This window comes from Eleginops maclovinus, chromosome 7, assembly GCF_036324505.1.
Source record: "Eleginops maclovinus isolate JMC-PN-2008 ecotype Puerto Natales chromosome 7, JC_Emac_rtc_rv5, whole genome shotgun sequence".
NCBI classification, from domain to species: Eukaryota; Metazoa; Chordata; class Actinopteri; order Perciformes; family Eleginopidae; genus Eleginops; species Eleginops maclovinus.
Genome location: NC_086355.1, coordinates 10,227,560 through 10,254,315, shown reverse-complemented (window position 1 = coordinate 10,254,315; position 26,756 = coordinate 10,227,560). Strand labels below are relative to the sequence as shown.

Genomic DNA, 26,756 nt, shown 5'->3' with positions numbered 1-26,756 from the left:
TAATTTTAGATGATAACATACAGTATAGTACATGCATACCTACTGGCAATTACACAGCAATTTCTCAACACAATTTTGAAGTGCTTCTCTCTTCCTTTCTTAATAATTTGTGCGTTTTCGTGAAGACACACACTGGCAAGAGCCTCTTTGTTTATTGTTGAGTGCAGAGTGGAGAGACTAGTGATAGGTCAGAGCTCTCAGCTGAGCCTTCCCTCTGTTTCTCCGCACTTACAGCACGCTGAGAACACTATTAGCTCCATGATGGCTGTCATCAGCTTTGAATTTGTTTTACGGCCAATTCACTTCTTTATAACACATGATGCTGCCTTTCCAACTTTCCTACATAATTGAGTGTGTTGAGTTTTGTTTATGTCACTTTTTATTCGACTGATGGGTAAATTACAAATCAATGGCAGTTGGAGATGTTTAGTTTGCATATTCAGTGTATGAAACAGCTGGGGGCTAGTTGTGTAATTGTAATCAATAGTCCTACAGTAACTGCCTGCCACCTAATGGCGATACACTCAGATCTTCAGTGCTCTGGCTACAGTATGTGTCAGGCCCGAGGGAGCTGTACACCAGATGGGTATCATTATGTAGGAGTGATGCCATTAGCCGCCCATGGCCAATGCACACACAACTGACTCATCATGAAACCAGTGGAGCTCTCACATGTGCTTCAGAAAATACCAATAAAATATTGACAACATGGTCAATTATCAATAGAGCACACATGTTGCTGCTTAACCTTGCTGTGAGGAATTAAAGCCTGTGGGAAAAGTCCTATTTGTAAGCTAAATTGCTTTGACAATCTTCTCTCCTCTTGGGGTTTTTGGTCTTGTCAAAATAGCTGATGGACAATTTAGATGCTTCTTCATCTGTTTGGCAGTTGGACAGCATTTCCTGTCTTGTGGTTTCACCCAATTAAACTTTGACATAAACAAGCACAGTTAATTTGTCCTCCCTTCATGCATGTTATCACCCCATTTCATCTCTCTCATAATCTCTTTTCTTACCTGTGCCATTTCCCCTTGAATCATGTGGCTATATTTTAAAGCCAGTGTTTTCTCAAGTCAAACATTGCCAGTAATGACAAGCCCCTGCTGTAATGCACTGAATATGAAGTTTGTGCAGTGACCTCACCAAATGTGAGATCACTGCACAAACTGTGGACTCACCCTTTGGCTTCACATGATGAAACACCCCTCACTTTCAACAGCCCTCTTGATCCAATCTGCATCCCCTCTGCTTTTATCTTAATAGTTGTGTGGTGAAATTTCCCAATATGTGTGAGTCCTTGGATTACCTTGAGTGGTCTGTGTATTTTCCGGTTAGTGTGCAAGGAACTTTATTTCAACTTTAGTTTTGACAGAACATGTTTCTTCGTAGTTTGCTCACAGAGTTAAAGACAAGTCCTCTCATGCAGGGAACCAGATTTGTTAGTCATGTCACTCACCAAATATGTGCATAGTCGATTGATCCTAGGTCTAGCGGAACTGAAAATAAAACAACTTCTCTACTTTTTTGCATGATGGGAGCAGGCCTTTTTGGCTGTCACATACAAATACTCCTGGTCAGAAGATAACAGGGCTGTCAGTGTTTTGTGAGGCCTTCACAGCTTGACCTCCCTCTTTATTCCTCTACCTCTATAAGGCCTGTTTGGTATCAGACTAAAAGGGTGCATTACCTATCTCTGCTAATGTGATGGTAAATGGTACTCCACACGAACAAACCCAGGGGGGTAGGAGAGCAGATGAGTTCTCTGAATGGGTCAATAATACATGAGGCTGCTCTTGTAACCAATGGACCCATTAAGATACTCTCTCTCTACCATGCTGTGAACTAAACAAGCCCAAAACGTTAATACTATTCAGTACAAAATACCACAAAAGAAATCAAACTTTTAAACACTTAAGTCACGGCATAAGTCTGGTTGATGATTGCTGTAGCGTCCCAGGCATAGGTGCCCGACATTATCACATATTTTGTGTAAAGCGAGGTGGAAATTTTGATCTGTGACTCTGCAAGTCTTTAATGCACATTTAAGAAAAAACAAATGCAGTCTAATACAGGAATGTGTAGTTGCTATGTTACAACTGGTTAAGTGTGGTATTGGTTTACCCTAATGATCATGTTTGTGGTGCTGTTGAGTTATGTTGCGTACTATCGAAAGGAAAACTTAACAGCTGACGGGTGAATGTTGTAGCAGGGATATAGTCATGTAAAGACACAAAACGTTCCCCTGTTTTTCAACCTGTCAGCTGTTATACAGTTAATAATTACCCACCATTGTCTCTAAACTTTTTCTGAATGTATAACTTACAGTAACTGGAATGGAAACATTTAAGCTTCAGATATGAGCAGTGATACATGCGGGAAAACGCTTCAGGGAAAGTGTGAAATAAATCACACCCATCCAACTCCCTATAAAATGTGTCTGCTTGGGTTTGGGCATGGCAGTTGCGGTTATAATCTAAACCAGATTTGCCATTCGATGGTCTTGCAGTCGGAGTGGGAAGCTTGGGAGTATTCCTTCATTTAGCACACACAGGTTGAGATAATATACAGTTTTTTTTAAAACAGAAAGGATTTCCTTAATCCAGCCTTGACCAACCCTGGTTAGTCCACAACACAAAGTACTACAGTAGCAGAGCCAACCCAAATGATCAAATTCCCAGACAGACAGAATCTGTGCCAGTGAAAATGAAGAAAACGCTTAAATGTAATGGACCAGACTTACACCTGGCCTATTTCTCTGGGGCAATACTTTTGTTTTTGTCAAACCACTCATTGTGCCGGATAGTATTTTAACCACATGTTAAATATAAGTGTTAAATATGAATTTTGAGCCAAGACAGAATCCCAAGATTTGGTTTGTGGTCACATCACAAGATTATTTAACAATTTCCGAGTCGGTGTGGGAAATGAGAAACTACTGTTTCCCATTGACTGTGTAATCTGCAATCCATTGATTTCTTTGGTTCAGTCGTTGATCACAGGCATCCATGACTGTGTACTTATTTCATGGCTATTTCATATATTTTATTGTGATTTCCATTACACAGACAATATGCTTGGGTAGCAGCAGGTTCATTTGGACTGTCTCAAAACGACTGCTCTTTTTGGCCACTGCCACCCCCAAATCTCCAAATTCTTTCCATCCTGCTTGCCTGAACAGGAAGTGCCCATGACTTCCTGTCCTTCATCTTCTTGTGGGAGAGGCAGAGACCTGTCGCTTACTAGATAGAGCAGATTTCCTGTAGCTGTATTTGGACTGACCAGAAGTTTTAGGCAGGGCTCGCTGTTAAAACGCCCACTCTGTCTGAGCGTTCTGCCTGATAGAGCAGAGCTGTTATGGACTAGGTTACCATAACAGAGACGCAGCCTGCTGAAGAGACTGGCCAGTTTGTGCTTCCTTGTTAGCAAGTGCATGCCACTCTGGGACTTGTTTTACACTCACCTCCTGAGAGCATCGCTGTTATTCAACTATATTTGTGATTTATAGGTCAAGGCTTGTTGCTGAGGTGAAGTTTGTTTTGAATGCTGGAACACTACCACCTCTGCGACTTGGTTTGTTTAGCTTTAACGCTCTCCTCTCTATACACATGGAGAATAGTGTGGAATAATAGAGCTGCTGGGTGGTCGATGTTATGGAAGTCTGTAATGCTGCTTTGTCTAAATCCCTCCATACATTCACAACACATCAGTCTGAATGAAACGTCCTTTTACATCCTGCTTTGGAGCCATGGTTGCAGCACATTATCATCAACAGCTTAGCAAACAAGGGAAGTATTGCTTTGCTCCCATCCTCTAAGGTTGCTATTTCTGAGTTCTGACAGCTATATGGTTAATCCAATTTGCCTTGTTCTGTTAACTGATATCAACTCATCGTCGTCTGCCAGTTAGATTGGAGAGAGATTGCTGTTTACAGGATGTTCAAAAGATTGCACAACATCTTTGGTGTCTTTGTGCAGAATTTGAAATCAAGCTGATGAGGAGTGATGCCCACGCTGTGGCTCCAGCGATGTCATGAACACGATGGTCATTCTGTCAGTTCGTGACATAAGATGGATGGCAATCATGTTAATTTTATTTCATGTTCTCTTCATGAAAACGTTTGTGAATGTGTCAGATACTGTCATTATTTTATCCAATATGTGAACCATATCAGCCCATCAGCCACACCTTTTACTTTATGTTTTGTGCCAATAAGCAACTGTTGGCATTAAGCAACGTGTTAACTGAGATGGTAATCATTGTACAAACATTACAGCAGCTAAACATCAACTTTTCATCCAGAAATACTTCATGAATGGGCAAGCCAAGAGAAACAGGACTTTTATTGAACATGTAAAACGCCAAGATCATTTTAAAAGTGTTTCAAGTTAACCGTTTTCTATATGCTTTTAAATTATAGAATGAACTATAATGCTACATTGGACTGACTAGGACTATGTTACAATTTCAAATTCAGTTTCATGTATCCCTATCCTGTCACTATTTTAATATTTTTTTCAGGCCTAATTGGAAACAACAGCTTTTCTCTATGCAAAGCCTTGTGAGGGAGGGCAGTCAAACATGAAGAGTCCACATTAGCCCCAAGCTGCTTCTAACAGTCACATGAAACAGGCCTTTACAGGGCCCAGCCCACACATGAGCAAGTGAATGAGAGAAATATATAAAGTGTAGGTGGATTCTGCCCCTCGCGCCACCACTGATTCATTAGTTTTGAAGAGGCCAGCCAGAGTGTTTGCCATGGGGTGAAACTGGTCAAACCTAAAGCTCTAAAGGCAGCAATCATTCCTCTGCACACGTGCACTATCCTACAGATTAGGCTCATTGGATTAAGCCTGTAAACCACTACAGCACTCCTGACTGAACAACAACATCCATGTCGGCTGATGGAGAAATGTCTAGAAAGAGCAGCCTAATGACTAACAGACTTCCTTTTAAGTCCTTGTATGTTATTTGTGAGGTGCATTTACTCTCTGAGCCTCCTTGAGTTGTCTATAAAAGTAATGCTTTATGAACCCTCCCATCCTTCACTGCAACTGACCATTAACTTATAATTGTGGGAACATGGCTGTTACCATGACAGAAGAGATTGGAGGTTATGCTAACTCTCTTAACCTTGTCATTATTTTTTCCACCCAATGAATTGCATTCACTCCATTTTTGAATCACTGCCAATTACAGGATTTGCACTCTTTTCTGAGTGGAGGTTCACTTTGCTTGATGTGTGTAGAGTTCACTTACTTCTTTGATGTATGCTACACTCCAGTTCTTTGAACCTGTTGAGCATTGATAACCTTGATAAACTTAAGGTCTTAGAAATATTTGTTATTTTAACCATGCTTTAGCAGAACGGTTCTCACTCCCCTTACTACTGTAGCCTCAAGCGTTTGACATGCAGCCACCACTTCTATTTCTAAAAGTATTGTAGTATTTGTAATATAAGTCTAGGCTAAACTTTATCTGCAAATGTCCAGAAATTCCAGTTTTAAACACTTTTTTTAATGAAGCGATGAACTATTGGTTAAAGTTTGTGTTATTTCTGCACCTGTGATATTATCTCCCACTCTACTGTGTTACTCCTGGGATTTAGTGTCAAGCTAACAGCCAATTCCCAGTAGGTTAATCAGCTTTACACACCATATCTCTCCCTCTGACATTGCCTCGTTGTGGTCACTGACCTCTCATTCACACTCGCTACGCGGATCAAACCAGGATCAGCGGCTGTCGGATGTGTTGTAACACAGAGGGAGGGATTAACATACAATATGCCAATGGAAAAGCTAGTTTCCGGTACTGAGATTTAGAGTTAAACCTTTTATACGGAATCAGTGCAAAAGAGAATACTGAATGTTTAAAAACTTACATTTCAAGGATTACTTGAGGCAGAAAAGAGGCAAATATTGGGTGTGTTTGGAAATTATTGTGAAGTATTTATTTATTTTGTGATGAGGATGGAGGGCTGCTGTGAAGTGTTGTGTGCTGTGGAACTACTTAAAATTCCTGCTGCGCTGCTATCAGCATGCAGAGATGAAAGTGTAAGTTACCACTGAGGTTATCAACGTTCATCTGGGATTTCCCTGACAGTTTCAGGCACTTATTTAAATTCCCCCAAGGTACCAAAGCAGTGGAGGGTAAATGAGTCATTATTTAGGTAAATAGAAAAAGTAAGAGGCTCCTCAATGGGAAGTTAACCCTTTCTTAAGGTGTTTCCCTCTTTCCCACAGTGCATGCTGTTAGCTTAATTAAAGAGAATCTCTGCAGTCTAAGCGCTCATTCTGGGGGCTTTGTGCACTGTGCAGTGTGTGGATAGGACCTGCCACAGCCGGAGGGGATAAACTCTAATGACTTTTCACCCGGCCGGCTGCATAGCTGACATTCCTCACTCTGATACACTGTAGGCAGAGAGGGAGTGAGAGGGGGGGGCACAACCTGCTGGAGGCGGGCCTAGCCTGGGTGGTTTTTGGTCAGGACTTGAAATTTACCTTTGGATGTTAACTTTGTTGTGTGAGACTTTTGAAATGGTATACAATGCATTTAAGTTATGGAAGAATTGCTCTGATCCTTTACTTAAGGAAATATAATAGTACAACAATTAAAGTCCTTTTAATCATCCATTTTTCGACAGTATTTTGAATAAAAACGACTATGATTTTAGGAGGGGAAATCTCTCTCTCTGGCAATCTGCTGAGCCAAACACTTTGTGATTCACTGTATTTTATAAACTTGACACATAAAGTATCAAATATTCCCTCAAGGCTCATAAATGGAGTACTTTAGGAAAATGTACTGTACCACTGGCAGAGACATTATGTTCAATGATAAGCACTCACAAAACAAAGTTTAGGCAAGCTGTCAGATGTGAAAGGAATCCTGATGAGTTGCTTTCCCATTCAAGAATAATTTACATGAAATGCTGAAACAGACCATTGTGCACTCTCTGCCCACAATAAACCAATGAGTTCTGGTTAAAGGGACAAACCCACTGATATTTGTGGCCCCTTCATTTCTATAAATCCCTTTCGTCTGCAGTTATATCAGCTGACATTCAGAAAAATGAGAGGGATGAAAATGTGTTCATAGGCATGAAAAAATAAATGAAAGTCTTACACAGTATGAAATGAAATGACTGGTAATCAGTGTTTGGTTTTTCTGTCAAAGCCTGTGCATACAGTAGAGGCAGAGCTATCCTTGGGGCTTTGTTTTTGTTTGCTCCCTGTTTGTTTTTCAAGGGACTTAGCATTGTAAGGCTGGATTGGCTAAGTGTGCACTACAGAGTGGAAGTGTCCCTAGCCTTGGTGGATAAATAAAGATAGCTGTGCGATGTTTATGGACGAGCAGCAGTGAGACTGTGTGCCTGAAGGCCTGCTCCTAATCACCCTTGTTTGTGGTGGAGGAGTCCTCCTCCACCACAAAAGTAATCCTGGATGGAGCATTGTTGACATTCGGCACGCGTTAGGCTGTATTATGTGCCTAAAATGCCCTGCATGGTGTAACATCATAAGCATGCAGTATCACATCCCTGTTCTTTATTGTGCAGATAAATGCCTCAGTATCCCTGACTTGACTTAATCTCCTCTTAGTGTCTCCACTCAGTCTTTAAAAGCCAACAACACCATCCCCCACTGATGGAGCAGTGTTGAATTTGCTACGTGTGTACGTCTCAAAATATGAACTACTACTGCCTCTATTTACATTTCCTTCGACATTGTTTCCTAAATAATTCATTCTTTAGTCATACATGAAATAAAACAACATGTCTGGACTGTTTTTTTGGATTGAAAGATTCATTCTGATAAGGTTTCTGTTTATTTTGTAAATATTTTTCCACTGTTCTGTTTCTTAAATTGTCCTTTGTCAAGTGAGTCACTTGAGACTTAAACATGTCAAATGCATCCAAATCCATCTTAGTTGCTATAGCAGCCATCCTGCTCCTTTTGGTATTAACCTGATCCCTGACGCTGGGGAAATCTAACAAATTGCCAACAACAGAGATGGGATCAGCAGCAAATAATGAGCTTTTCTTGTCTATTTTAGAGACCAGATAAGAAAAAATTCTGTTGAATATTAACTTAAGTCAAGCTTTCTACAGTAGGGATGTATCCTATAACATGTGTTTCCTCTGTCAGGAAGGGCGGGGGCCTCTGAGAGGGGGTGTCGGTGCACAGATTGGTGAGCTAAGGCTGTGCCAACAAAGTGTGATTACAGGAAGAAGGCGAGGTGCCATTCTTGGACTTCCTAAAACAATTCCAAAGTCAACTTGATGAGAAAAGATAACCTAATGATAACACATTTTATTAAATAATAATCACCAAAACCATCACGGTATCTTTTATTTTGTAATTGAAATTAAGTCTGGTGCCAGTATGTATTGTGAACAATTCAATTTCCCTAATTTATGCATGTAACAGTAGGTGGTATACACAAGTAAATCAATACATTTTCATTGCGTGATTATTTACAGATCACGATGACGCATTGTCCCAATACAGTTTAGACTTTTAAAGAAGATTACATCAAGCTTCATATTAAAGATTTATATGACATCAAAATACCGATAGGAGTAGTTGGTATATTATTTTGTTTACTGGAATGCAAAATGTAATCAAGTTAATGTTAAAATAGCCAGCTACATGATGGACTATGGACAATACAAATAAATTATGTTTCCTCTGTGCAGTCGCCATGATGGATGACAGCTTCTGGTCCTGCCTGGGTCCTCCCCAGGGAGCTTTGCTGGGTAGTATTACGGTTAAATCCACCACCACTTCAGTGGTGCAGGTGCACAGACATGCGTTCATCTCCTCCTCCATCCTCTGTTTCCCTTGATTGTCAGCAGCGTTCATTGAACCAGACTCAAGAGGATTTTGCCTGATTACAAACAAAAAGCCAACTGAGATTAGCCGGTCCTTTAAGGTCCCTAAACTCCTGCCCCTTAAACCCTCCAACCCCACCAATTATCCCTCTGCCACACGGCGTGTTCAAGTCGCTACCAAACCATCATAAAATATGTGGATTATCTGGAATTAATATGTATTAAAGATTGCATTACCTTCAGCTTTAATTACCTATGATCTCTATTATTGTGCTCTTCTTATGTCTCATCCTATTTGTCTTTGGTTCCACTTTCGCATTAAATCCTGTCCCATGCTGTTTGCAGTTTAAAGGCTATATACGTTAATCCACCCTCTCACTGCATCTTAGAATCACACCCCCCTCCCAGAATGCCCTAAATTAGGTTAACAAAAACGTCCTTCTTTTGTCCTTTTCATTCCTCACCTGACACCTTCAATAATATATTTTCATACAGTAACACGCTCCTGTGAGACAACTGCTATTTAATCTGATCAGTCTAACTGGCTTTCGTGGACATAAACTGCTCTAAACTGAAAACAATATATCTGGATTATTGGTTAACTGGTCATTTTATTATGAGGAAGCCTTACTTAATGTGTCATCTAGCTATTAATGATTAGACTTTGAGTCATTTATTTTGTCAACTGAAGATTGCAATTACTGGTAGATGGATTTAAATATAGGTATTATTTTTCAGTAGGGATAGCTTATTATGTTTCTGATGTATACAGCTTGAATCTACTTCTCTTATTTACAACTATCAACATTTTGTGTAACAATATTAATGTATCCTCTGATAACATTTAGTCACTTGTAAATGAGTAACATGATTCACTTTGAAATGATTACGGATTATAGAGTTTACGCTTTGTAACATAATGAGTCTTGTTGCTGCAGGAAATGTTCCATTACCACACATGATTGATACATGCAGGGAGGAAGCTGACTGTTTGCTGTACAGTATGTGCTTTAGTTGCTACCTTTTAAAACAATGTTGGGCTCTCATGACTAACGGTGTAGCTGTTCGGCGTCATGGCGTGCCAGTACGGGCTTGCTTCAGGATCACTCAGCTTTCAGCTGCGGTGCTGCATGTCACAGCCTGAACATGATGACAGCAATCTCTCCAAAGCCTCCTCGAACCTGGGTGCAGGCCTCTGACCTGGTGAGGGTTGTTATGGTTAAATCACACACAGCAGTGATGACAGCTTCTTATTGAGGTAGCATTGTTTTACTTGGTGCAACACAGGACACCTGGATGTTTTGGTTTCCTACCTTGAATAAGCCTCAACAAAAACTAGTAACAAGTTCAGTCAAAACTCACAGTTGTATCACATTTATCACTAAGCCTGTGTTGGCTTTGGGAGGCAGCATTCCTGTGTTTGAGATTTAAGTTAATAGAGATGTAAATATACTGTTAGCAGGATTGTTGTAACTCTCTGTTCCCATGCAATCCAGTTCTTGTCACCTCTTTTTCCTGTATAGTGAGCTGAGTGTTGGGAATGATTGTTTTCACACTGAGCTGCTGGAAATGACACACATGTGACAAACAATGGCTGCATTGTATTATTAGTCTATCTGAGTGCAGGGAGGAAAGTATTCTTCTGTTTCCATAGAGTATTATATCCCACCGTGGTGGTGAAGTAACTGAAAAAATATCATCACTTCATTCATACAGTAAATAACTCTTTTGACTTTTCAAAACCCATACAGTTAATTTATTCATTTTCTTTCATGAGTCAAAAATGAATCCTTACTGTCAACACTGAGTTAGTGTAGTATCGTTATGTTCCTGTAGGTGGCAGTAACAGCATTCATACACTGTTGTATTTGTATGTTTTACCTCTAAATAGAGCCTCTCAATATGCTCTGTGTGCTGGGGTCTGTGTCACTTTCTGCCTTCAACTGAAATGCGATAAGAAATTAAATCAATTCTACATTAGTTTTTCATCTTTACTGATCCCCTCTGGGTTGTTGTTGTGTGCTGTGCAGAAATCATTCATGTTCATGGGCAAAACAAACAAGCTTTTTATTTCCCGGAGATTTAAAGTTTGATTTGTTTTGTAATGCACTGACGGTTTGAGTAAGCAATTTTTTTATGAGATTACTCTGTGTTGTTTATAGTGGAGCCAAACTGCAGTTGGCAGGGGTGAGAGGGTGACTGCAGCCCCTCAGGTCTTGGCATTGCTTCAGACCATCTCTGCTGCTGCTGAAACAGCGGCACTGCTTCATTAGTAACATCTATTAATGATAAACCAAACCTACCACAACAAGCTCACTACAGATCCAACTGAGCTGCAAGCCACTCAGGAACACAGAGAGTGTAGGGTGTGTGTGCTCATACTTTTAATTTGTGCCTGTGTTCATCTTGTAACATATACTTATTCTGCGCCTGGTCGACCTACCACAACAAAGAAAAGGAAGCGGTACCCCTCAGGAAAATGGGTCATTTTCTTCTCCTGGATAAATAAGCGATCCCAAAATACCAAGTAAAAAGGAAGAGGATGTGGCCCCTGTTGTATTTGGTTTGTAACATTTTAAGAAGGACAGGACAACCTGGTGTCAACTCCAGGTCAAAGAAATGTATAAGTTTAATGTATGCAGTAGCATGAAGAAATTCCTATTCAGTCCAATCTGTTGTCCGTTGAGTTATGTGAAAAGTATTCTGGGATAGTAATGTAAACTTGGCATGTAAAATGTGGAGCATTTGCCTTATTGAAATTCCAGGCCTATCTTTGTAGCCCACCCACATGTGTAACTATACCCACATAACTTTTCTGTCAAACAAACTTTGGAAAAACTAAGAAGCAGCACGCTTCTCAAAAAGCTCTCGAGGGTTAATGGCGCTCTGGGGCTTTGTGCTCCTTCAATAAAACTGTTACTTCTTTCCATTTCTGTTGTTAAATCTCAGAGGAGGTCAGCATTGTTCTGACAAAATACCCATAAAACGCTCTTGTGTTAAGGAGTTTTTATTGACATTGGTCAGAGAGATGCAGTTGTTGTTGTTATGGGAGCGTACACAGACAACACACACACACACACACACACACACACACACACACACATACACACACACTCAAACACACATCAGCAGGAAACAGCCACTTCCTTTTTGGAGTCCCCTGAGATTTCCAGCTGGGAGCTCTGCCTGTTTTATCTGCCCTGCACTGGTGGATATGTGGGTGATGTCACTGTGGTGCCCCGCATTGTGGTCTCTCTCTCGACTAACACACACACACACACACACACACACACACACACACACACACACACACACACACACACACACACACACACACACACACACACACACACACACACACACCAGAGCTCCAGAGCAGACCCTGGGCATGGAAACATGGCCAGCTGCGGACTTGACCTCCATCCTGGAGATTCTCCTCAGATGAGATGCCAGCTCCTCTTAAACTCCCCTCTACTCCTCTTAGCCACGCAGGAACATTTCTGTCTTTATTGTGTGATTGTCCACTCCTTAGTGTGAAAGGGGAAACTCAAGCTGACCCTCTCTGTCCACATGTGCTGGCTTTGATGTTGTCTGTTCAGCTACACCCACCACTTGCTGCTAACAGCTTGAAAATGCGCTGTTAGTTCAACTGGTGTTATTTGGGGGTTACTGCGGGCCAGTGATGGTTTCCATAGAAAGCAGATTTTTATATAACTAATCCTTTGAAAGTGTAGTTGATATTGTACATTTGTATCATACTCTATGTGGTTTTGCATTTCCCTTATTGTTCTCAATACCTTCGGTATGTGAGGGAAACAAATAGTTTTTTAACAGCTGAATCTTTATTTTTGAACAATTGGTATATCTTGTTTTTATTTTACTAAACAACATCTTCTAACAACAATAATTTAAAAACATTTTGAAGTGATAATTAGGGGTGATTTGATAATTTACCTATAAAAGTTTGGAAGGTAAATGGTTTAAAATCCTCATAAATTCACAATAATAACTCTGATTGACTGTTAACAATTTTCAAATCATGTAAAGTAATACCTTTAATTATATATTGAAGTACATCATGCTTTAACTAGTATAACAGCTTTTGGTAATATTTAATTTGAAGCTGTAAACTCTACTGAATTTCTACTGTCAAATACATTGTAGGGAACATATTGAACACTAAGCCAGGAAGTGGAGCACACTGTGGAGTGAAGCCTTTATGTAGCAGCAGTAATCCATGCAGCTCCACACACCCAGCAGTGGTTCCAGACCAGCTCTTATCTCCTCTGCAGCTGCAGATTATTGCAGAGCATTACCATCCCACGAGGAGGTTCACACTTGACCAACCACAGATAGACCCACTCTTTGCCACAGTTCACTTGACCCCCATACCACTCTCACTGTAGCCTTGCCCGGAGCTCCAGCTCAAGATTTAGTATGGCTGACACAGTCCAACTGTGTACTGCCGGAGGCTACAGAACCACTTCATTTGTCAGCTACAGACATGCACAGTATAGATGTGCTCAAGCTGCGCAGGGGCACTTCAATGGATGCATAGTCAGGCAGTAACATAAACCGTATCATATTGATTCAACCAAGTCACAACCAACTTGAGATGTGAAACTGTTTCTAAGCTAAAGGATATTTTTACCTTCCTAGAAGCATTTGTTCTGAAGACACTTGCTGCAGACAGGGTTTCTTGACACAAGGATAGACAAAAACTGCTTCCCTTTATGACTCAGCATCTTCTGTCTGACCTGAATAGTTCATCTCCATTAGAGAAAACTGTATGCTTGGTGCTGAATACAGCACAGCCTATCAACTAAGTGTGGAGTCCTCAATCAAACTTTCTGTTGTCCTACTTTTCACTACATATTAATAGTTTAATATGCAGACAGAAAACATGGTAGTGACAGAGCTGATTTCAAACCGACGACCTGGTAGTTACATAGTGACATGTAACACACCCTTCCAGCATTATCAGAGCATCTTTGAATTGTTGCAGGCATGTTTCTACAAGTTGAAGAAGACTCTGTGTCCTAAGAGCCAGTGATTTATGATCCCTACCAGCTGTGACCATTCAAACAATGTGTGTGTTTGTGCATCATTCATCACATTTTCTTTGTCCTGTTTGAATTGGTACCCACCCAGTAATTACTGGCAGCAGTACTTCACAGCTTGTTATTGCAGATTAACAGTTTAATCTGAATTGGTATCTCAGGAAAGGATAGTTCGTTATTAATAATGCCACACGTTTCAAAACATTAATCAAACTTTCCACAGGACATTTTGGGTTAGCAATCTGCACTCAATGTACAAATAAGAAATAGTATTATGTAAAGAATGTCTGTTTTGCTTCTCGGCTCAAAAAGAAGATTTATGACTTTGCAATTTTACCAGTTCTTGCATGATTGCCTCTTTTTATTTGATTGAGTAAGCCTAAAATCCCTTTGATCCAAGGTACGAGAAAGGGGATAATCAAAAGAGGATATACATTTCCTGACAGATCAATGATGCATAGTTAAAGTCCTGTCCCTTCCTCCCCCGTATCTCCCTATGTTTCTCTCTCTTTCTCTTACTGGATTCCCTCATAAATTCAGCTGCTTTTCTCCGTTCATTTCATCATACGCTCGAATGTAGTTCAGTGTGTCAAGCACTACTGAAATATTAACACTGCAGCAGGCTGAAACGCAGGCAGGCAGCTATGGCTTAGTGCACCATCATGAATTTAGGGATCTTTACTTTTTCTTGACGTGAGTTAATGTGTTTGTATGGGTGTGCTTGTGTCGGCACCTTTTTTAATGGAACCTGTTAAAAGGTGAAAGTTTCACACCTTGTCCACCTTTTTAAAAGGAAGTTTCTGGATAGATGCCTGCATGTGTTTTCTTAACAACCATAATGGAGGCTGTGGTGGGACTTTGCTGATATCAGTAACTACAGCATGTGCGTGCCACTCTGACAAGCAGGATTTTTTTGTTGGACAATTCCCATTGTGGTCTTAAGGGGTCTTTGAGTGTGCAACTTGCAGCTGCAGGAAGGGAAGAAGCAGAGATAAATAAACCAAGATGAACACTGCCCTGTTTCCTTGTCTTCCCCCCCTTTCCTCATTGTCAGAGAGTGAAGCACGGGCAACGACAGCAGGCTGACAAATGTCTTTCCTCAATCTACTCATTTGAATTTGAATTGCAAGAATAGGAATAAAAAACGTTAAATAAAAATCACTATATGTAACAAAAGGCTGCAACACATTAAAGAATCTGTCAGTAGACCAACGTAAAGCAAATCTTCTCTGAGCTGAAGAACCTAAAGTATCTCTGATCCAGTGTTTAAATGTTGGGGGAGGGAGGCTTGTAGTTAACAGGATTAATCTTCTTGCTGGAGGAGAAGTGAATGCAAATTATTTTGATTGGCTCTTTTGGTATATTTTGGTAAAAACACTGAAGTTTGAACTCCATACAGTGTATCCCACAGGTGAATTCATATGTTCCTGTTCAATGAGGACGATGTGGAACTGAACATATTTTTCTGCCCTGCAGAAAGACTATAGAGAAGGAAAGTGTTTTTTCAGCCAGTTACCAAGATTGAATCTTTTTCCTCGCTGCCTTACTGCTTTCATCTTTTGTCCTCCTCATTGAAGTCCAGAGACATTTAAATCAAATGCCAAGCTAGCGGATGAATCCTTTCCGGGCATTTTAAAAGCCCTTGTATGATCACATTTTGTCTTTCCACTCACAGTATATCTGTGTTCTTGGCAGAGCGGCCAGCTTGTGATCAAGCAGCAGCTAATCTTTTATAGAAAAAAACAAAAAATCCCCATTTGATGTCTTGGCCTCAAAGGTTTAAATCCTCCCATGTCCTTGGTATGTTTTGCAAACACAGATTTCTTTGAGGCTCCACTCGGGTCACAGCGTTTTCCAACAGATATAATATTACTGCAGTAAATATCTGATACATGTTTGAATAAAAAAACATTATGTAGTGCACAGATGAACAAATGTTGTTGTATTCCAACCTATAGTAGGATTCTTAGTGTACTACTGCATGTTAAATGCCATCCATCCAATGTGATTCATCATACATTTGTTCTGCCAGTGGCTCTGGTTTGTCAGCTGAACTAAATAAGCATTCAGCCATATTGCTGTTTGCCTGACCATGGAAACAGACTCTCCCTCTGGATATAAGACTCTGTTTTTGTAACCTTTTTATTCCACAATTATTCATCCGTCTCCCAAAAGGAATCTCATTTCGTGGAGTAAAACATTTAGGGGATTGATTCATTTCATGTCGAGTCAATTTGACATTATGCAAATGTGGAAATGAAAGAATAAAGATAGGAAGAATTTAGATAGCACATAGTAGTAAGCGAGACAGATGCACATGCGAGACTCAGCATTGGTTGAAGCTGCAGCAGAGCTCACCCAGCATCCTTCATCCCCCATCCCTCGCTCTCTGCTCTACCTCACTCACTCTCTCACTCTTACTGTATCTCGTCTGCTGACTGAGGTATTCCTGCGAGCTCAGACTGGGGCAGCTAGGAATTACAGTGAGACTGAATAAATTCATCCTCCAGCTGTGTTCCTGGGCTCTCCTCTCTGGATCCTTTCTGCCCGGATTCCAGTGCACTTTCCCCGGGTCAGGAGCTGTGGATTTGCAGGTCAGAGTCAGAGATCATGGACCAGGGAGGAGTAGGGGGCGACCGAGGAAACTGGGTCACTGGCAGGCGCTCCTGACTGATGCCTGTTTGGACCTGGAGGAATGGGGTGCACCACCAGCACGGTTGTGTTTGACGGGCTGCGTACGGTCTTAGAGAGGAACTGTAGTGACTACATCTGTAAGGGAGCAGCGGAGCCCATCGGGCCGTCTGAGGCTGAGCGAGCGCTGAGTCGGCGAGAGTCCAGAGCATTCCTAACACCGAGAATACTTAAGGTGTGTTTGTAGTGTGTGGTGTGTGTTGTGTATGTATGTGTGTGAGAATTCTAATTGAAACATATAAATATCTACAGTATATGAGAGCTGAAATATATTTTCCGGTATCTATTCATCTATTACTTTGTAAAAAACACAAACAGATAAAAGCAAAACTATAATATTTTGGAATACAGTTAATATTTAGCACTTAACCTTAATTAATGACTAAATAAATAAAAATTGCAATCGAAATGATTGATAACCCCCTTTGCTTATCCATTTATTGATTACCCGCATGTTTACTCAATAAATGAATCCTTTTTTTAATCCTTTTTTTCTGCTCAGTCATCCAACTCATAATCATGCTGTATCAAGTATCTAATACTCTCTTCTTCATAAAACTAGTGATTACATTAAATTGTGTTTAAAAGAGAAAAGCAGGATATCCTCCTATTGGGGAAACTTGAACCTGCAGATTTTTCAAATGTTCCTTATAAATGATGCAAATTATTGTTTTTTAATTTTCTGTTAACCAACTCAAAGACCACTGCACTTACTCTTTCATGCTGTGCTTGGAGAGCTACACTTTAAATGTCTAAACCATAAATGGTACTCCTCCTATAGGTCTAAGTGGGTCTTTCACTTATGTTTTGCAAATTATTTATGCAGCATTCCTTCCCTGATTTCTTCTATTAGGACGGCAAAATCCAGGACATAAATGTGATGAATGATTCAAATGTTTCTGATATTAGAATATTTATGTGCAACCGTTTCACCACGTCAACAAATCACTCATTTTGCTGGCACTGGTGCGGGTGTCTGTCCTATTTGATTGATTACATACGCAACTAAAGCAATAACACTCATCATCATCCTCACTCAGACTTGTGAGAATCTAACCGTCAGTGTTAACCATATGAAATGTAGGGCAGTGGGAGGGCTGGATCTTGCCTCTGCACTGCTTTATGGGTTAAAGCCTCTGTGGGCTTGGGATGAGGATGAGGGGGTGGTGGGGGGACAGTGAGCTCTGTGTCTGCTGGAAATCAATCACCGCTCTTCATCTGTGAACCAGCGGGCTTGGCAGGGCTTCTGCTTCTCCGTACCAGCTTGCCTTGCCCTCCTTGTTTGTGTTGCTTCCTATAGTATGTGTGTGTTTGTGTGTGTGTGTGTGATTACCCGTTCCTGTCGGGGGTTCATCGGCTTCACAGCAGAGAGCAGAGTGACATTGGCCCTGGCTGAGAGCAGGGATTTAGGTCAAGGGCATGGTTGCTTCTTTGGCTCAGGGATGGTCTTATCAACCAGACGATGTCAATGAATCCTCCGTCAGCATTTAGCAGTCTGAAAAATCAATAGTTAAATGTGTGCAGAGGATGTGGTTTGCAACTTGATGACAGTTAAAGCTTATTAGCCAAGACAAAAATAGAACTTAATCCATCAATAAATAGTGGAGTTAGTCTAATAATAAGAATGGAGGGGAAATATTATAATCCTTTTTAATGCTTGTGCACTCAAATGTGGGTATCTGGAGTGCCTACCATCCTTCAATAAGACAAACCAGTCAGTTTTTTTTGCCCAGCCATTCAGATTTGGTTCTCGTTCCTATGTCAAATTAGAATACACTTCAATCCTTTACCAATGATTGGAGAACTACCTTTGCAAAGGTGTGCAATATTTGTATCTGCAGCTCTATAGCTCGCTCTGTCGGTCCACAAAAATGGTCCCAGCCTTTGGCAGTTTCAGTTTTCAAGCTAGGAGGCTGAAATGAGTCGTACACGTTTGGGAGGTTGTGTGTGTATGTGTCAAAGCATGTAATGTGTGAATGCATGTGCATACATAATCGCAGCAGTGGCGTATGTGTGCTTGCTTTCATAAAACGTTTTTATTTTATTGTTGTGAGCTACATTTTCATTCCTCTGACAACATTTCATTATAGTTTTTGGGCACCTTTTGTAGGATCTAAATCTTATTCTGAAATCTGACACTGACTTCAACGTTCTACAAGAATGGAGCAGTCCTTTAAAGGATGTCGTTCCCCATCCCTATTTGCATGTTTTTAATCCATTAGGTTATAAAAGGATATCCACCATAATGTCCATCCTTTCAATCCTTCTGATTGCAGCAGCTAATTATTTTGGGGGAATTTAAAACAGGATTAAGGGGTTTAAGGCCAGGCACACACACACTTTCACACAAACTCAAAGCTGTCTGTGGGAAAGTGATCAGTAAGTAACGAAATGATCTATTTGGGCTCCTTACACCGCTCTGTTATTTCACTTGCTGATTGCAACAGCTCTGCCTTTTCCTTCCGTGTGGAAACTTGCATCTTATTATCCCTCAGGAAGGGATCTGCCTCCACAAATTAAAGTCACTGGTTTGAGATAATGCGTGGATCATGTGTATGCTGTTTTAATTCGACAGAGTTGTGTTTGTCTTATTCTCTTGAGAAAGCTATCAGTTACACCTTTTTAATCATCATTCTTTGCTTTCACAAAAGTTACATTTCCTTCCTTCATTTCTATGAAATGTTTGAAAGCTGTAACTGAAGCACTGAAGTGTTTGCCAGTTTTATCAGACGGATGTTTTTTCTGGGAAAGAAAGAGAAAGATGTGATGTCAGCTTGGTCGCACATAAAAGAGTTTTTTTATCCAATAATGTTTAGGGAGTAATTCTTCTAACTTGGACCTGTGATTGTTTTCCTTTTCTATGAACCATGCCTAGTGAGTCGATTATGCTTTAAGTACTTCATTTTGGGGAGTGTACCAGGTCTGCATCTCATCAACCAGAAACTACTCACAGATTTAATCCATTTCATTGGAAGAATTTCTTGACTAATGCGGTCTTCTCTTTCTTGACAAAATTGCATCAAACTCTTTATCTAAACATGTGTGTTTAATATGACATGTCGAAATCTCAATCCTCTTCTCATAAAATGCAGGATGAGAAATGACTTAATCATCAAAATGAAATACGTTTTAAAACAAATATTTTAATATTTTTTAAATACAATATATGAACACATTTACAAATATTTTCTAAATACAATAATCAATAAAAGATGTTCAACTTTATCAGCAAACAAATACTTTTTAAAAATTTCTATACATCTGCACGTTTCTGTATTTCTACACTTTTACTTCTATTTCCAAGGTTGACTTTATTCAGGTTATGTATTAATGTGTCTTTATGAAAATTAAGTAGGTGGCCATACTTACTAATGAGCATAGTTTCAATACAGAAATAACTAATTGTAAATAATTGTTTTCCCATAACGATTTTACTATTTGCTTGTTTTCTTTATTTATAGAGGATTACGTCACTTTTTGTCCTCCATACCTTAAATTTGTTATATCTCAAAATAAACAATAAAAAACGCCTTGGTGGATACACACCCTTGTCTCCTATTTTTGATTTCTCTTTATAGTTGTACTGTTGACCGATAACTAGCATTACATTCAAACTGTGTTTACATTATTGATGACATTGAGAACCAATAAGATCACTCGCTAACATGCATTAGCCTAAAGGATTAACGGTAAAACAACTCTCTTTGATTGGCGACAGGGATATTTTTCTTGGTGATTGCTTCCTTCTTTTGAGACGTTTTAGCCACCCTGATGTTGTTGTGTGTGTGTGTGTGTGTGTGTGTGTGTGTGTGTGTGTGTGTGTGTGTGTGTGTGTGTGTGTGTGTGTGTGTGTGTGTGTGTGTGTGTGTGTGTGTGTGTGTCCTGCTGACTGATACACTAGCCCATTATCCCCAGCACTCAGGATTGTGTACTTAAAATAATTTCTGGCAACAGCAGTTTGCTGTTTCCCACACAACAGCAGTATTAATATTCAATACTTTTAGTTACCTTTAAGGCATGCACTGATCAATCAAACTTCTCTAACTTCACATCTCTACCTGTATTTAGCTCCGAGTATTACAACAATGATGCATATATATATATAGTAAATTATACAGTATTGTCTCCAGACATTGTCGTGTGAGACGACCGTCTTTGCCTGATGATTACATCCTGTTGTTTCTGATGCCATTGTATCCCACGTCCTACAACAGTAACATTATTAACAGAGGGTGTAGACACACTACGGTGTCATTATTACCACCATGTTGAATTCTCATTCTCAGCTCACAGTTCAGGACTCTCTCGGGGATGGACTGAAAACAAGCTGCAGGATGGTGGGTCCTCGTGCTGCTGTTGTAGCGGGGCAGCGAGGGGTGGGCCGTGTTTTTGTTGCATTCCAGGTTACACCCTGTTTTGCTTTGGCTCATGCTGGGATGGACTGGAGATTGCATCAAGCCTGTGTTGTGTAATCAAGAAGCCCGGCCATAGTCATGTTCAAGCTGAGAATTACAAGATGATTGATGAAGAAAAAAATACAAGTTTGAAAGACTTGCACAACAATAACGACAAACAACTATACTGCTATACAGTAAAGTATTGTAATGTACAGTTTGGATAAATGTCTTCCTATAGGGACACATTGTCTAACATGGCTTCAGGCTTGGTAATGTTAAAGGAGCTTTATTACACTCTGACATACCACATTTTGACTATGCAACAACACTGTTATTAAAAACAAGTTTTACTAGATGTACTTTTATAAAAATGGATTACATTTGATTATTGTTCAAGATGATGTGCAATGGGAATTTAAATTAATGGCACTCAGTGTTGCCATCAGTAGAACCATCTTAAATAGCGTTATTGGGCAATGCCAAAACCAGAAGAATAATATTGTGTAAAATAACTGCCTGATTGTTTGTAGCCCAGTTACAGACCTCGGTTCTCTATGTCTTTGTATGGAGTCATCAAAGAAACAATCTATTGTTGTCTGATAGTTACTTCAAATTCATCACAGCACAGGGGATACTTGACCTTTTTTTGAGCAGAAAACACTATTTCCAAAAATGTTCTGTCCATCTGCTTGTGGCCGCTGAAAAACTTTGTTGCTCAACACAAGTGTTTGTTCTACCACTAAAAGGCTCAGTGGGCCCTTCTGCTCAGACCCCAATGCCAAATTGCCCCAAAGACACACATTTGAAATGGTTTCCATGGATAAATCTGCATGACATTCCGAGGTCTGAATTGAATTTAAGAACTGTGCCAGGCCAACATGTATACCCCTCTTTACCAGGGCTGCAGAGTAAAAGGGAAGTGTCTGAAGATGGTTATCTCTTCTTACTGCAGATATGAGATGTCTGGGAAAGGAAGCCTTCTTTGTTCAAACTCAATTAGTATTTGTAATGTCTCTAACTCTATGCACAATTATGTACATTAAAGGAAATGTCCTTCAATCTAAGAGGGTTATCAGTGTAGCCTGTAATCTTAGTGTAGCTCAATGGATTGTCCACCAAATTGCATTTGCATTTAACAATAAAGTGTCTACTGCTGTTTCTGAAGGCCTTGATTGAGCTCAATGCAAAGTTGCTTTCAGCCATTTGAGAGAAAACAGTCTTTAACCCCAACATAAAAACAGAGTAGTGAACAAGAATGTGTTATACAAAGATGAAACTGTCCAGAGAATTGTGGTTTGAGGAGGGGTGGGAGTACACTGCATCAACTGCAGTGAGTATCCAAGCTGGAATTTTGGTTATGATAAACATTCAATTAAATGTAGCTCTTAAAAAAGTTGAAAAAACAAATATATTCCTGATGCAATTTTAGTTTTCCTACCATTTCCTTTCTGGAAAGCACCTGCTTGTTATTCACTTGACTTTACTTTTGAAACATTTCCGTTCAACAGTGATGTGTACATTATAAAAAAAAAGTGACAAAGAGCACACAGGTATCTGAGACAGGAAGTGTAAGATGACTCACTTTGACGCATGGTGAGTCAACATTCCCCCAGAATGCCACAGATGTGTAACTCACTCTACAGAGGCTGCTTGCGCCTGATGCAGATGATAAGCTTATACTGTATCTCTGAATCACATACACAGAGAACCCTGCATAGGGCAGTTCACATTATATTCATATTTTCTGGTTCTGTCATCAGAATGTGCTTTGTGATGACAGACAGAAGTGGTCTGATCTTGTCTACAAGTCTGTCTGTGAAATTTTGAGGGCATCATGGTGCACCCTTTTACCGATCCCTGTGTGGGGCCTCATTGGGGCATGTGACTGTGAGATGAAAGCAGCTGACCTGACCCCTCCCCCCTCGCCTTAGACTTAGATGCAAGCGTGAAAAGATAACATCCTCCCCTGCTGTGGCCTTCTGAGGAATCTGCAGGTCGGGTCCAATCATCTGTGGGTCGACTGGGGCTGCGTCGTGCTGGAATGCCCCTCAAGCAGTTGCATCAACAAGTAGCGAGACAGAAGCTCGCCCTTATCACAATCTGTGTGATTACTAACAGTTACAAACTCAGCTGCAGTCAGAGCCAGCTGTGAAAACGTCAGTGACTGATTTCACTGTCATAGTTTGTAATGACTCACTTGATATACAGCAGTGTTGCTTCAGATTGAGTTTGAATGATCCTGCTCCTCAGTCTTTAGTTTTTAATGCAGGTCAAGATTGTCTAAGTTGTTTCTAAAGCGCCTGGCACAATCGGATGAGCCCAGCCTGGCAGCTTATCTGTGATGTTTACAGGAGAAATCTCTTCTAAGTCACTGCAGCCGATTGGTCACTTGGTGCCCTCACACTGTATGTACTGTAGACGCTTGGGCGGTTTCTTTGAATGTAACACCAAGTGCCCCATTGTTGTCCCATTCTCTCCCAGCTTGTTCTCCTTAATGAAACTCAAGCCAGCTCTTATTCCAGCTGTCCCACACAAGGCGTGGACAGTCCCTGACCAGACTGTAATACTTGAGGAATGCATATCTTTTGTTTGCCTTTTGTCAACCCTGTGTCACTGCAGGTGGATAGTATGGGGTCAGATAACTTGGTGTGTGTGTGTGTGTGTGTGTGTGTGTGTGTGTGTGTGTGTGTGTGTGTGTGTGTGTGTGTGTGTGTGTGTGTGTGTGTGTGTGTGTGTGTGTGTGTGTGTGTGTGTGTGTGTGTGTGTGTGTGTGTGTGTGTGTGTGTGTGTGTGTGTGTGTGTGTGTGTGTGTGTGTGTGTGTGTGTGTGTGTGTGTGTGTGTGTGTGTGTGTGTGTGTGTGTGTGTGTGTTTGTGAGGGTTTTTAACTCCCCCAGGCAGCACAGCTGAGTGTAGGAGGGGCCATGTCCTCTGCCTGTGTGTGAGTCCACTGCTTTCAGTCAGACAGAGCAGTCTGAAAGAGAGGGTGTGTGTTTGAGTCTGTGAGGAGAAATGCAAACTTCCTAAACTTTTTTCCATCGCTAGGATTTTCTCCATTGGATATGCTGGCTGCTCACTTCTCTTTGGGATCTAGCTCCGAGATATCTTACCACAGCTGTTGACAATGCAAGGAAGGGCTAATAAAGCTCCAAAGAAGGAGTTGGTCATTGAGAGTCCGCAGCAGTACAAGAACTTGGCTGCAGCTGAGACTGAGGTAGACTCGGTGCCACAGGTGGTGGTAAGTCATTGAAAGACTTTTAAATTAAAGACATGTGAGACTTTGTTGGTTTATTTTAAAAAGCTGTTAGTATCTGTTCCTGACATTGTTTAGGGTGCATCGCTCCAAAGGTTAACCAGAGTCATAAAGTCCTAAAGCAGGTGTCATGTGAATGTCTGCTTCAAATCTCTTTCATTTACACAACTCACAATCAGAAAGTGCACTGTTAGCACCAGCATTGAGGAATGTTGAACTTTGCCAGCACTTTAAAACCTGGGGTGCAACCAGCTTCCTTAAGTTTATTTTTAAAGATAATCTAGGCTTGTAAAACATTTTTATTTGGATCAAAAGTCAACTCTGACAACAGTGTTAACATCCCTCCCCATGCGAAGAAGACAGTAGCAACAAGATTGAATGTATCAGTGAATCGAGAGGCACTACACAGCACCATTGTTCATGGAAGTGAGGGTGCAGTGATGGGAGGAGTGGTGCTGCAGCTAAACAGCTGCTGGATCACTGTAGAGAGGGAGTTAAAGAGAAGACTTCTGAAGTTTCTGTTTTATGGGCTTTCCAAACACAACTGTCTGTTAACTTAACTATACAGATGTGGAACATACAGCTTGCATTGTTCTGGTTTTATTTTACTTTTATACTCTGTTCATTTAGTTAATGGTGTATTTTAAAGACACTGGACAGAGGACTACTTTCAGTTTTATTGACATGGACTCAACAAGTGTTCTTAAAAAGCTTATTCTGAGGTAGGATATGACAATGATACAACAAAAGTTTTTCACCAGGGTCATCATTGTGGTTTTGTGGGAATGACAGAGCAGTCTTACATGGCAGTGTATGTGTGTTAATTTCCTTGCTCAGTGCTGAGTGTACTGTGTGGTTGACCACCTTCACTGACCACTGACAGTGTGGGAGAACCCAGAGGGGTTTGGAGTGGAACAATAGTCAGCAACAACAGCGTGAGGTCAGGAATCCATCTCTGGTGAGAAAAGGGCACTATCTCTATAATGGGGTCAAATATCTTAGCAGCTACTTTGAATATCATTATAATTGCTGTTGTTGGTGAGGTAACAGAATGAAAGACTCTCGCCCTTTTGTTTGAGGGTGTTGAACGTCCCAAGGCTGTACATTATCAACTCCTTTCACTTCTGATCTGAACTCACTCTCACTTTCAGAAGTGTTGGTTAATTGCCCTGATGTGTCTGGGTTTTTTCACCTAGTAAATAATGACAAAGCTTCTGTATGTACCTGGTGTTATTTAACGATTCACTGTCTTCTACAAGCTGATCTGTGTATAAAGATTTTAGGCAATTTAGGTCAATTCAAGCGAGACACAGACACACATCTTATCTCTCAGACATCTTTAAATCCTTCCTGACTTACAAGTCCTGCCTGGAAACAGATATGCATCAGACCCTGTACTTTATCTCTTTGATAGAAGAGAGTGAATACAGTGTGTTGATGTGTGACTGCATTTAATTGTAATTCTATCTGTGTTTTGTTCAGTTTAAGCTGTGAATGACAGTTGACTGATAATGTCCCAGCATGCTTCAGCTGGCAGACTTGGTGGCACCATCTCTGCTCTGATATCCCCATCTTGTCCTTGAAACCAGTCGTGCCTCCTCTGTCCTCAGTGTGGGCTGTTCTCTGTTATTAACAAGGTTGCTAGCAACATGCATTCATGCAGGTCAATATCCATGACTCTCCCGCTGAGATCATGCTAGTATTATCAGTCCCAGATGTGGAGGCAACATGTGGGCCGAGCTGTCGCTCAGCATTGAAATCTGCCGATGCGTCACTGTTCATTTTGCACTCCAGTGTTTCTCTGGACGTAAGATTTATCCTCCCATCCCGTCAGCTAAAGGTGTTGACAGCTGACTTTCCATCTAATGGCTACTGTAACTGTGTAGTACATAAGCTCCATCAATCCTCAGCCTGTGAGCTTTAGTGGGTTGATACTTAACATTATGCAGACACTGACGTAATGTACCATAAATCCATAATCACCTCTCGATAACCACATCTGTTTCTGAGAGTCGGCTTTAAAACAACATTTAAAAACTAAGGGATTCTCATCAAGTAGGATGAAAGTAAAAGAGGATGTTGGAGTTTTATTTGTTTAACGATGTGAAGGATAATTGTGTTGCATGTAGGGCCTGTAAATGAAGTGGAGTGTGATTGTTTCCTTGTTTCCTTGACATACATGTCATGTGTGTTCGCTCTCACGGAGGGATAAGCTCATGAAGACCTTCCCACTACTGAGGCGGACGCGTTTACTCTTAGCAGATGGAGCCCTGACAGACTTAATGCAGTGAATATAACATGTACCATGTGAAAGCAGCTAGCTATCAAACTCAATTTACAGTAGAAGCCGGTCAATGCACAACATTATCTCTGCTCCTTTGCACAACTATATGCTTAATTTATATTATTCTTTATTCAAATATTATTGCTTTCAACTGCTTGGTTATGAATCAAATGTCATAGCCTATTTCCCCTTTTTTCCATTTGATTTTTTTTGTTGTTATTTGGCACTTTGAGCCTCATATTTGGT

The 26,756-nt window shown here is 40.6% G+C and overlaps 1 protein-coding gene across 12 annotated transcripts in view; it reads left to right on the top strand.

The window, feature by feature from the left end:
• zmp:0000001200 (dedicator of cytokinesis protein 9) overlaps window positions 1–26,756 on the top strand; it is a 69,754-nt gene that overhangs the window by 2,390 nt on the left and 40,608 nt on the right. For 3 of the 12 annotated variants that reach the window (XM_063888686.1, XM_063888685.1, XM_063888675.1), the window contains exon 1: window positions 23,949–24,211. The exons of the other annotated variants lie outside the window; for them this stretch is intronic. In XM_063888686.1, the coding sequence (XP_063744756.1) occupies window positions 24,098–24,211 (114 nt within the window). In that variant the 5' untranslated portion in view covers window positions 23,949–24,097. Of the gene's footprint in view, window positions 1–23,948; window positions 24,212–26,756 lie in introns of those variants that run through there. 12 annotated transcript variants of the gene reach the window in all.